Source organism: Erinaceus europaeus, chromosome 13, assembly GCF_950295315.1.
Source record: "Erinaceus europaeus chromosome 13, mEriEur2.1, whole genome shotgun sequence".
NCBI classification, from domain to species: Eukaryota; Metazoa; Chordata; class Mammalia; order Eulipotyphla; family Erinaceidae; genus Erinaceus; species Erinaceus europaeus.
Genome location: NC_080174.1, coordinates 97,139,690 through 97,152,656, shown reverse-complemented (window position 1 = coordinate 97,152,656; position 12,967 = coordinate 97,139,690). Strand labels below are relative to the sequence as shown.

At 41.1% G+C, this 12,967-nt stretch overlaps 1 protein-coding gene and 1 long non-coding RNA gene across 3 annotated transcripts in view; one reads left to right on the top strand and one right to left on the bottom strand.

Annotated features, from left to right (window-relative positions):
* The window catches only part of LOC132542436 (zinc finger protein 709-like), a 112,247-nt gene extending 102,248 nt beyond the window's left edge, over nt 1-9,999 (bottom strand). Inside the window, exon 1 of the mRNA XM_060205053.1 lies at nt 9,514-9,999. Coding sequence (XP_060061036.1) covers nt 9,514-9,528 — 15 coding nt within the window. The 5' untranslated portion in view covers nt 9,529-9,999. The remainder of the gene's footprint in view (nt 1-9,513) is intronic.
* LOC132542439 (uncharacterized) overlaps nt 1-12,967 on the top strand; it is a 77,167-nt gene that overhangs the window by 32,606 nt on the left and 31,594 nt on the right. The gene's annotated exons all lie outside the window — the stretch shown is intronic.

Sequence of the window (12,967 nt, the reverse complement as noted above, 5' to 3'; positions counted from 1 at the left end):
AGCAGGTTAAGCATAGGTTCCAGAAAGAACAAGGACAAGTCTTAAGGATCTGGGTTCAACCCCCAGCCTACTACGGGGAAACTATGCAGGCACCAGATCTAGGTAAATTACAGAGACAAAATATTTGAAAACACAATAGCTTTCTGGGTGGTACATCACATTTTATTGTAAATTTAACTCTCACCTTTGTTGACTCCTGTGCAAGTTATGCTGTTCTTTGGTGGAAAGTTCTTGTATTTTCTCTAAAAATTACAAAATATATAAAATATTAGAACTTATACAAACAGTGGTCTGGGAGGTGGCACAGTGGGTAAGGCACTAAACTCTCAATCATGAGGTTCCGAGTTCAATCCCCAGCAGCACATGTACCAGAGTTATGGCTGATTGTTTTTTTCCTCCTATCTTTTGCATGAATAAATAATTTAAAAATAAATTATACAAATAGACTGAATTTATTTTTATTTTTACCAGAGTACTGCTCAGCTCTGGTTTATGATGTTGCAGGGAATTGAACCTGGGACTTGACAGTCTCAGGCCTGAGAGTCTGTATAACCATGGTGCTACCTACCCCCACCCAGAAAACTTTTTAAAGAATTTATTTTTGGGGGAGTCATGTGGTTGCATAGCCAGTTAAGCACACATGGCACAAAGCGCAAGGACCGGCCTCAGCATCCTGGTTTGAGATCCTGGCTTCCCACCTGCAGGGTAGTTGCTTCACAAGCAGTGAAATGGTCTGCAGGTGTCTATCTTTGTCTACCCCACTCTGTCTTCCCATTCTCTCTCAATTTCTTTCTGTCTTATCCAACAATAAGAACATCAATAACAACAATAAAACAAGGGCAACAAAAGGGAATAAATAAATAATTATTTCTTAATTCATGAGATAGTCTGACAGAAAGAATCAGATATCAATCTAGTACATGTATAGCCAAAGACCAACCTCAAGACCTCATGGTTGAGAATCCAACATTTTATCCACTGCACTATCTACCGGACCACAAGACTGAATTTGTGATCCATTATGAGTCACAATCAAACTCTGCTCACATAACACTGGCTCCATTTCTACATTGGTGAAAAAGTGACGACTTCTAGGTGAAAAATTAAGGCGATTAGAGTTACCTAGTGAAAGAAAGTTCCTCAAGTTTTCACACATCACATCTCTGTAGAGTTTCTTCTCTGAAGGATTCAATAGTGCCCACTCCTCTTGAGTGAATATCACGGCTACATCTTCAAAGGTCAGTGAGCCCTAAAATATGTGCAACGTGTTCATGTGAGAAAATGTGAGTGGCAGCAGATTAGCATATTAACTACTCAGTCTCTTATAAATAAATTCTTAAAAAAAAAAAGAAACATCTCTAGCCACACATAGCTCTTTATAAAATCAACATCATTATGGAAGCATGGAAATTATACTATTTAGAGTCATCATACCACATTAGGCTTCTCTGCAGTGTCAGTGTCCAATAAAGGGTTAAAAATCCAAGAATGTTATACAAATAAAATAAGTATTATCAGGTTCAGGGCAATGGTGCACCTGGTTAAGTGTACATTTCACCATGACAAAGGACCTACGTTTGATGCCTGCTTCCCTCCTGAATGGGGCCACTTCATGAGCAGTGAGACAGGCCTTCAGGTGTCTCCTATCAAATAAAATGGAAAGAAAAACAGGCTTTCTGCAGCAGTGGATTCAAACTTTGAACAATGAGCTCAAGAAATAACCCTGGTGGCAGAAAAAAAGAATAGGAGGACGAGAAGAATTGTTTTACAGTAGTCTACATCCTCCTCAATTTCTCTCTATCATAGGAAGTAAAATATAATTTATAAATACAAAAAGATTCTATGAGGAGGAGGGAGCCATTGTGGAAAGTCTGGCAGTGAAAGGTCTTATGTTCTTTAAGATGCACTTGGATGTTACAACAGTAAACAAAAAAACCTATAGTCATCCTCAGTACAGTACATCTGATTTGGAAATGTCTTCAGAAACCTGAGCTCAACATTAAAGATAAATAAATGGAGAAATGAACCACTGAGAATACACAAAAATGAATATATTTGCTATAATGACAAGACAAAGAGATGAAGTAAAAAAAATAAGGAAACATATTTACATGCTATACATCAAAGTGCTAATGAGCAATATATGTACTCACACAACTCAGTAGAGTAACATAAATAACCACAGTAAATGCACAGAAAGACATGTATAATCTCTTTAACCAAGATGTTCAGTCACAGTGCAATTAAAAATCACTCACAATCCCTGAGTGTCAGATACCTGTATGTTCTAACAATGAAGTTTCATTTTTAGGGGCCAGGAGGTGGCACACCTGGTTGAACGCACACATTACAGTGTGCAAGGTCACAGGTCAAGCCCCTGGTCCCCACTTGCAGGGGGAAAGCTTCATTAGTGGTGAAGCAGGGCTGCAGGTGTCTCTCTCACTCTCTATCTCCCCTCCCCTCTCAATTTCTCTCTATCTGATAATATTTAAATAAAAATTTTTTTTTAAGTTTCATTTTTTAAAAAAAGAGTAATTCTGGTTTATTACCCTTTTGTAGTCACTGAATCTTATAATATATTAGAGGTTGTGAAAAGCACACATGGAAACTAAGCAGAATTGTGTGAGGTCTGTGGTATCCCAGGAGAGACATCTTCTCAGCAGGAATACTGGATTAATGTCATTACTTTTATCTGCAAAAATTAAGACATATTCAGTGGTTCTATGCCACTAATAAACATAAGAATTGTTGACCCTAGGAGTCAGGTTGTAGCACACGGGTTAAGCACACGTGGCAGAAAATGCAAGGACCTGAGTAAAAATCCCGGTTTGAGCCCCCGGCTCCCCAACTGCAGGGGAGTCTCTTCACAGGCTGTGAAGCAGGTCTACAGGTGTCTTTTTTCTCCCCGTCTTCCCCTCCTCTCTCCATTTCTGTGACGGATCGCTACAGCGGAAGAGCAGCAGGAAGTATCAGGGAACTCCGAGGGTGACCACCTAGTGGGTCAGGAATCGGCGCAGGGGAGAACAGAATATACCACACTCTGTTGGAGGGTGAATCTGAACTCAATTTTTATTCAGCAGGTGAGAGTTTATATATCTTTCAGTCTTACATAAACAATATCTGGAACAGAAAGTAAAGCTCATTTCTTGATTAGATGGCCTTGCGGTTTTACACAGAAATGTACTTTATGGGGTGATGCATTTCTGAGTAATAGGCTTAACAGATAGTATTTTACGTAGAGCTTTAACGTATTTCATAAGAGGACGTATTATTAAGAATTTTTCCTAAAACTTTATGTATTTGATGACCCATAACTTCACCTCATTTCCTGTTCATTTGTATCTAATCTGGGAACAGGGGCTGTTCGTCCCTGATTACATGGCATCATTACCATGTACATAATGAAAACAATAATCAGAGTTTCCAATTTAGATCTGCTCAGGATGCCAAGACCCACTCCCAGAATTCTGCTTCCTTGAAGAGAGGTTTCCTGGGTGCTGACCCTGTCAGACCCATCATTCTGGAGTTGAGTGGGGCGTGGCATTTCCTCCTTCTTCATTTAACTTATTTGATAATAATTTAATGAGATGATTTTTTGTCTGGAGTTGTTTCAGGGATCTCAACAGGAATCTGAGGATGACTAGCGAACAAAGAACAAGAATTAGTACTAGAGTAACAGTTCCAATCATAAGATAATGGATCTATCTTATAGGATTAAGTGAAATGATTTTATCTTAACCCATCGAAAGAAATCTTTAGCTGCAAAGCATGTAGATTCTTCTCTAGCCAACTCCTGCACAATGAAGGTTTACCAACCCCCAGCCAACGAGTTTACTTACTCTTACCCACACAAGTTCACTTACTTTTACCCACACATCTTCTAAATATGAGTTTTTTTTTTTAACCCATCTAAAGAAATCCTCTACTGTAAAGCATGGGGACTCCTCCCTGGCCAACTCCCGCACATATGAAAGTTTACCAAACCCCAGCCAACGAAAGTTTACTTACTCTTACCCACACAATCACTCTTACCCACAGAAGTTCACTTACTTTTTTAAAAATTTATTTATTAAAGAATTAATGTTTTACATTCAACAGTAAATACAATAGTTTGCACATGCATAACATTCCCCAGTTTCCCATTTAACAATACAACCGCCACTATGTCATTTATCATCCTTCATGGACCAGTATTCTCCCCGCCCACCCACCCTAGAGTCTTTTACTTTGGTGCAATATGCCAATTCCATTTCAGGTTCTACTTGTTTTTTTGTTTCTGATCTTGTGTTTCAACTTCTGCCTGAGAGTGAGATCATCCCATATTCATCCTTCTGTATCTGACTTATTTCACTCAACATTTTTTCAAGGTCCATCCAAGATCGGCTGAAAACGGTGAAGTCACCATTTTTACAGCTGAGTAGCATTCCATTGTGTATATAGACCACAACTTGCTCAGCCACTCATCTGTTGTTGGACACCTGGGCTGCTTCCAGGTTTTGGCTATTACAAATAGTGCTGCCAAGAACATATGTGTACACAGATCTTTTTGAATGGATGTGTTGGGTTCCTTAGGATATATCCCCAGGAGAGGATAAACTAGTACTATTGGACATTTTCAGAGTCATTCATCCCAAGAAACTGATATACACATTTTACTCAAATCCACATGGATTTGATAGACCATATATTAAGGATAGACCATATATTAAGCCACACAGACAGCATCAGCCAATTCAGGAGCATTGAAATCATCCCAAGTTCAATCACTTTTACCCACACATCTTATTTACATCAAACCTCATTTATCAGAGCCTCTAATTTTACTTTAGTTTTCTTTTTACTTTCACCTTACTGTAACATTCTTTTAGTTTTATCTACATATTATCAAGTATTATTATCTCTCTTAAAAACTTAGTACAAGGAGGAAAGGGAATAACAGAAAATTTACTCTAAGCATCATTAAATTTTTTGTATCTCAACATCATCAATTTTAAAATCTAAAAATCTTTTTGTTCATGAAGTATTTTGCTGGCTCAGCTGTTGTATCTGTCAAGTGAGCTGCTTTGTGGCAGGGGTGTGAGCCTCTTTATTTTGTAGTCTTTCTACATAGGGGAGTTATCTCAGTAACAACTATATCAGAGGTAACTATTCACTGTGAAAGCGAAAGTAACTCATGAGTAAGATCTAAAGAATCTCTTAAGTTTCAAAGTGAAAAGGTTTTAGCCAGAACATTTTTTGGTTCATTCAGACATAAAACTCTCTTAAAAACTTAACTCAAGGAGTCGGGTGGTGGTGCAGCGGGTTAAGCGCATGCGGCCCAAAGCGTAAGGACCAGTGTAAGGATCACGGTTCAAGCCCCCGGCTCGCACCTGCAGGGAAGTCACTTCACAGGTGGTGAAGCAGGTCTGCAGGTGTCTGTCTTTCTCACCCCCTCTGTCTTCCACTCCTCTCTCCATTTCTCTCTGTCCTATCCAACAACAATGACATAAATAACCACAACAATGTTAAACAAGGGCAACAAAAGGGAAAATAAATTTTAAAAAAAATCTTAACTCAATTTTACTTGATTAGAACTTCTGTTTTTATACAGTTACAGCTACATAAACATTGGTACGAAACAAAAGCAAAAGATAAGCATCGAGGTTTGTGGTTTTGCCTAGAATCACAGTGCCTGCTCTGTACTGTACATGTAGCACTATTTTTTTTAGTTAATTTGTTTTTCCCTGGACACCCCAGAGTTCGAGAGTTCGGGAGTTGAACAGTTCCAGAGTTCAAGAGTTCGAGAGTTCGAGGGTTCCTGAGTTCCAAAATAAGAGAGTGCTTGCACCGCCGCAAAGAGACAGCAGAGTTCTGTTTGGTGATTAGTTTGGTTTAGTTTATGAATCGTTCCTGAATAAAGAAATACAGCTTCCCTGCCCAGCCGTTGTCTCCACGTCTGTTACCCGCCCGTGAAGCTAGCCCGGCCAGCTAGAGCCCCCGAAATTTTAACTTGGACCTGACCTGTGCATCTCTCAGATAAGTAAAGACAATTTGGCTACCTATGCACTATGGCCTTCTCTTCTGCTTGTGAAGAGATCTCCAAAGGCCTCTGCTCTTTCTTCATGAGATTGTTTTGCTGTTTCTGGAACATTTAACTCTGGACCACTCTGTGGTTTCCACTCGCTCGGGCGAACTCAGGACAGCCAGCGGGAGGGAGGCGAGGCGTGGAGCTGCTGTTTCCACCTGGTTAAACAGCCAGCCAGCCGGCTGCGCCCAGACAACCCCGCGAACCGCGCCCGCAGCCCCGCAGCCCGCAGGAGGCCGACACCAGCACACAAGAGCCCCAAGAGACCGACGCCAGCCCGCAGGAGGCTGACGCTGGCACACAAGAGCCCAATGCCAGCACGCAGGAGCCCGATGCCAGCACGCTGGAGCCCGATGCCAGCACGCTGGAGCCCGATTCCACCACGCAGGAGCCCGATGCCAGCACGCAGGCCAGCCCACAGGAGCCGGCTCTCCACCGCGTGGCGCAGGGCACTGGACACGTGATCCCTCCACGCTGCTCGGCCACTGCGAGCAGGGCAGCAGACATGGCAGGGCCATGGGGCAGGGCTGCGGTGGCCTATCATGGCCGCCACCCCTGGGCACCTAGGCCCACGCCTTCTACAAAACTGGCCCGCCTGCCCTCTTGTTATGAATTCTGGAACGATCCCAGACCTCCCGGACCCCCGGGCTCCCTGCCAAAACTGGGCACACGAGATCTCCAGCTGCCGGTCCGGTCTGAAGACAGACAAGCTGGAGTACGCAGAGATTTGTGCAGAGATCGCAACCTGCAATTCCTAAAAGTGAAGCTGCACGGGAAGCCACCTCTGGATGGTGAACCCCCCCCCAACAACTAAGACAGTACAGATTTAAATTCGTGTTTAAAATGACATGTCTTCATAACAAAGGTTTCTCTCCTTGTGTATTAATGACCATGTTTATGTGTATATTTAAAGTTTGGTAAACAGTAACTTTAAGGCTAAATTCTTACTAGTCAAAGTTAAATGAAAAAGGTTTTCAACGTAATTCTCATAAAGATAAAATTAACTTACATTTAAAGTCTGAGGTAAAAATTAGTTAACAATATATTTTAACTAAGTTAGGCTAAACAAAAGGTTAAATAGACTTGTTGATATGTAAAACTCTCCATTACCTTCTCTATTAGAAATGGTAGATTGCACAATGGCTATGCTAATTATTCTCATGCCTGAGGTTTCCTTTCCTGACTCCATCTTGAATGGGTGTAACAAAAGGTTAAAAAGACGTTGTTGCTATGTAAAAGTCTCAAATTCCTTCTCTATTAGAAACATGCTAATAACAAGTTTTGTTTCATAGTAAGTAAATTGCAGCCAGCTGCCTTTGGGACTCTAGGCCATTCCCCGCCCCCATGCAAATACCCGTCGAGGCAAGTAGCCCCTCAGAGACAAGAAATGTTTTTTTTAAGCTGATAAAGTTTAGCCCACAGAGGCAGATATGGCCCCCTCAGGCCTTCCCTTAGCAGCACACTGGTTCTTGTTACTTGCATGCATGTTTCTCCATGTTTGTGCCAGTTTCTTTTTATAAAAATGCCTGTACGATATAGGTTTCTGTTCACCCCACACCCTTGATACTGTAGCCATTTAGTTAAAAGAAAAGGGGGAATTGTTGTATGCTTTACATTGGGTTCTAGTTCTCCCCAGCCAAGAGAATTGGATCAGTCCTGCTAATTTCGCGGGCCCGCTTGGCCCCGCCCCAAGGAACCCCAAGAGAGGGTTCCTGAGTTCCAGAGTTGAACAGTTTCAGAGTTCCTGAGTTGGAGAGAGTGCTTGCGCCGCCGCAAAGAGACAGCAGAGTTCTGTTTGGTGATTAGTTTGGTTTAGTTTATGAATCATTGTTCCTGAATAAAGAAATACAGCTTCCCTGCCCAGCCGTTGTCTCCGCGTCTCTGTTACCCGCCCATGAAGCTAGCCCGGCCAGCTAGAGCCTCCGAATTTTAACAACAATCTGGCCTATCAGTGATTTTGTTTGTCCTGCAAATTCTTTTGGCTCGGATTTTTTGAGCATGAGTCTTATGAGTGCACGCCTATTATGTTTTTGTGGGGGGTGCCATCTACTCGTCTTAGGGGATTTATCATGCATAGAGGCTGCTTCTGGAAAGTTACCAGGTTCTCAAGCTACTACAGCTAGCTCAATCATCAGCCCTTTGTGGCATCCTAGCCCATTCCTGGGAATACAGTTTCCTTGAAGTCTGTCATTCTCATGGCCATGGCAGTTGACTCGTCAAACTCCCCGGGGGGTCGAGGCACGGGGCGCCGCATCTCCCTCTTTTATTTTCAAGACTACATCTTCTAAAGCACTCAGTTTTGTATCTATTTTTCTATCTATAGTGTGCTGTACTGCCAGGCTATAGTGAGCAGCATTTATTTGATTTAGCAAAGCCAATGAGGAAACTGTAACAGAAATGACCAGAGCAGGGGAGAACAGAATACACCACACTCTGTTGGAGGGTGAATCTGAACTCAATTTTTATTCAGTAAGTGAGTTTAGTAAAGTAGCACTTTACAACATGAGTTATGTCTTGGTATTCAAAAATTATTTCACAGGCGATTTCTGGGGGCATACCAAGTGGAGACCACAAATGATCACCTGTGAGAACTCAGATGGGGTCAAGAATCATCTCTCCAACAGCTGTAGAGGGAAGTCTCACAACTGTATGTGCTTCACAACAACCCCCCATTTCTTACAGCTATTCATGTCTGTATATATATATATAACATGACAATCAAGAATGGTGACACTGAGGCCCAGAGATAATACTAATTGGAAAATTAGAGTTTTAAGAGTAAATGGTTGTGGAGATAGCATAGTGGTTATGCAAAATACTTCCATAATTGAGTCTTTCAATCCCTAGCACCAAGAAAAGCCAGAGTTGAGCAGTACTCTGATCCGTCTCTATCTCTCTCATTGAAATAAATAATAAAAAAATAAACAAAGAGAGTCCTGCTTCCGCAGAACTCTGCCCCACTAGGAAAAGCATGAGACAGGCTGGGAGTATGGATTGACCTGTCAGTGCCCATGTTCAGTGGGGAAGCAATTACAAAAGCCAGACCTTCCACAATCAGGACCCCATAATGACCCTGGGTCCATATTTTCCAGAGGATAAAGAATAGGAAAGTTATCAGGGGAGGGGATGGGATATGGCATTCTAGTGGTGGGAATTGTATGGAATTGTGACTCTCTTCTCCTATGGTTTTGTCAGTGTTTCCATTTTATAAATAAAAAATAAAGAGTAAGTGAAAAGAGAAATACAAGGGTGGGGGAGGTAACATAAAGTTTCTGCCTGTGGCTCTCAGGCTCCAGGTTCTACTACTTGACCCACATTAGCCAGAGACGAGCAGTACCTTGGCAGGAGAGAGAAAGAGACAGAAGCAGTAAATTAAACATGTATCAATTAAAATAAAACTTATTCAAGAGGAAACAGATACAGAATCTGATGTGGGGCAAGTCACTTACCCAAGAATCTGCCATCTCTTCCTCTTTCCCTGAATGTCTTCCAGGCCAGAAAATGGAAGATTAATCACAGCAATAGCTTGAGACTCTGTTTAAATCTAGCAGCAAAGCCTCTTCACTGGACAGTATGACCCCTAGATGGAAGATACTGTAGTGAATACAAGGTACAATACCCTAGCTGTGCAATGTGAACAGAAGAGGTTATGGAAACATGTAGTGAGTTATCCTGCCTATTAGGACCACTACAAAGCCCACAAATTCTACTGACATCTCTCAACCTTTTAATTTTTCTTCAACAAAAGCATTCACAATAATCTAGTAAAACGGGAGTCAGGAAGTAGCGTAGTAGCATGTAAAGCGCATGTGGCCCAAAGCTCAGGGACCAGCCTAAGGATCCGGTTTGAGCCCTTGGCTCCCCACCTGCAGGGGAGTCGCTTCACAGGTGGTGAAGCAGGTCTGCAGGTGGCTATCTTTCTCTCCCCCACTGTCTTCCACTCCTCTCTCCATTCTATCTAACAACAATGACATCAATAACTACATCTACAATTTAAAAAAGGACAGCAGGGAAAAGAAAATGAAAAAAGGTTAAAAAAATCTAGTAAAATGTCTATTACTTTTCTTATTTAATTCAAGCCTCACCTAAATACTGCTCAGAGATCCGTATTAAAACAGTTACATGGTGAGGAGGTGCAGTGGATGGTGCCAAGATGGCAGCTTGAAGACATACCTGGCATGAGCTCTACAACAAAAAAACAACATGGGCAACATAAGGGAATAAATAAAAATATTTTTTTAAATGGCAACTTCATTATCAAGATACCTAGAGCCATCCAGAGGGGGGTTCTTTTCCCAAGCAAACTTTTGGAGCTCAGTCTGAGTGGCTGAATACCTGACCAATCTCTGTCTCTGCTGGGGGCTGTGAGATTAATGTCCTCTGGTCTTGCTAAGGTTAATTTATCTATTTTCCTTTCTCCATTATACCTATTGAGTATAATGATAGTAATATTGAGTAATTGATAGTTGCTACTTGTGATTGTATGTTTTTGCTTTGTTTAGGAAGTGGGGAAGGGGTTGTGTAGCCAATCTGGAATAGTTTAATCTAAAAACTGATTGTTATGGTTTTATTAATCTGTATTTTTTTTCAGGTTTTCTTCCTTGCATTTTTTTAATTAACTTTATAGAACTCAGGACCTCATGGTTGAGAATCCAATGCTTGCTCCACTACACCACCTCCCAGACCACTGTTTTTTTCCCTTTGTTTGTTTTACTTTTGCCTGTTTTTCCTTCTCTCTAGGTTGAGCAAAATTAGTTATTTTGCTTTTTCTATTGATTGGTGATTGGGTGTACTTTCTATTGTGGGAGGAGTTTGCTTTTCTTTCCTTTTCTCTTTCATTCCTCCTTCCTGATTTGAAAAATCTTTTTCCTTTAGCTGCTGTTCTTCTGTAATCACTCATGCATGTTTGTGAATTATCCATAATGGCTGACAGTACTTATCTTTCAGTATTTTAAAAAGTATTTTTAGTATTTATTTTTTTTTAACTTTAAATATCCCTTTGTTAGGATTTGATTTATCATACACAACAACACCATAATTTATGTCCTTTGACATTATTTGTATATAGCTATGCCACCGGTTGCTTCTGTTCTCCCTGGTCTAAGCTTTTATGAGAATCAACGTATCAAACACTCAGCCTATGTATTAAAAAAGACTCAGTGTGTGATTTAAAAAGCTTGAGACATTCACTCAATTTTCCCCTCTCATATTAATTAGTGATTTATATGACTACAAATTAATAGGAGTGTACTTAAACACCATTCCCACCACCAAAAGACTGTGTCCCGTCTATTCCCAAGCCCCCCAGCCCCTGCCCCATGAAGCTGAACATCCATCCTCACCCTTTTTTACTTTGGTGCCCTACTCCAAATTCAGTCAAATCCTGGTTTGAGTTTCCCTTTCTGTTATTCTTTCTCAACTTCTGTTTATGAGTGGAATCATCCCATACTTATCTTTATCTTTCTGACTTAGCTCACTTAACATAATTCCTTCTAGCTCCATCCAAGATGGGTCAGAGAAGGTGGGTTCATTGTTCTTAATAGCTGCATAGAATTCCATTGTGTATATATACTACAGCTTTCTCAGCCACTCATCTATTGTTGGGCACCTGGATTGCTTCCAAGTTTTAGCTATTATGAATTGTGCAGCTATGAACAGAAGTTTACACATATCTTTTTGGTTAGATATTATGGAGTCCTTGGGGTATATCCCTAGGAGAGAGATTACTGGGTCATATGGAAGATCCATGTCTAGCCTTCTGAGAATTCTCCAGACTGCTCTCCACAGACGCTGGACCACTTTACACTCCCACCAGCAGTGCAGAAGGGTTCCTCTGTCCCCACAGCCTCTCCAGCATTTGTTGCTGCTGTCCTTTTTGAGGTGTGCCATTCTCACAGGGGTGAGGAGGTATCTCAATGTTGTCTTTATTTGCATCTCTCTGACAATCAGCGACCTGCAGCAGTTTTTCATGTGTTAGCGTTTTGTATCTCTTCTGTAGTGAATGTTCTGTTCATATCCTCTGCCCATTTTTGAATGGGATCATTTGCTTTTTTGTTGCTAAGTCTGCTTACCTCTTTTTATATTTTGGTTGTTAGTCTCTTGTCTGATGTATGGCTCGTGATGATCTCCGATTCTGTGAGAGGTCTCTTTGTATGATAGTATCATTGGCTGTGCAGAAGCTTTAAAATTTGATGTAGTCCCATTGGTTTGTTTCTGCTTTAGTCTTCCTTGCAATTGGGTTTGCATCATCAAATATGTCCTTGAGGTTTAGGTGGGAAAGTGTTCCACCAATGTTTTCCTCTAAGTATGTGATAGTTTGTGGTCTAATATCCAGGTCCTTGATCCATCTGGAGTTAATTTTCGTTTCTGGCGAGATAAGGTGGTTCAGTTTCATTCTTCTGCATGTTTCAACCCAGTTTTCCCAGCACCTATTATTGAAGAGAGCCTCCTTCCTCCATTTAATCCTTTGAACCCCCTTATCAAAGATTAGATGTCCATAGTTGTGGGGGTTTAGTTCTGGGTTTTCAGTTCTGTTCCACTGGTCTGTGTGCCTATTTTTGCTCCAGTACCAGGCTGTTTTGATGATGATGGCCTTATAATATAGTTTGAGATCTGGGATTGTGATGTCTCCATTTCTGTTTCTTTTCCTCAAGATTGTTTTGGCAATTCTAGGTGCTTTCTGGTTCCAGATAAATGATTGTAGTTTTTATTTTATTTCTTTATTGAGGAATTAATGTTTTACATTCAACAGTAAATACAATAGTTTGTACATGCATAACATTCCCCAGTTTCCTATTTAACAATACAATGCCCACTATGTCATTTATCATCCTTCATGGACCAGTATTCTCCCCACCCACACACCCCAGTCTTTTACTTTGGTGCGATACGGCAATTCCATTT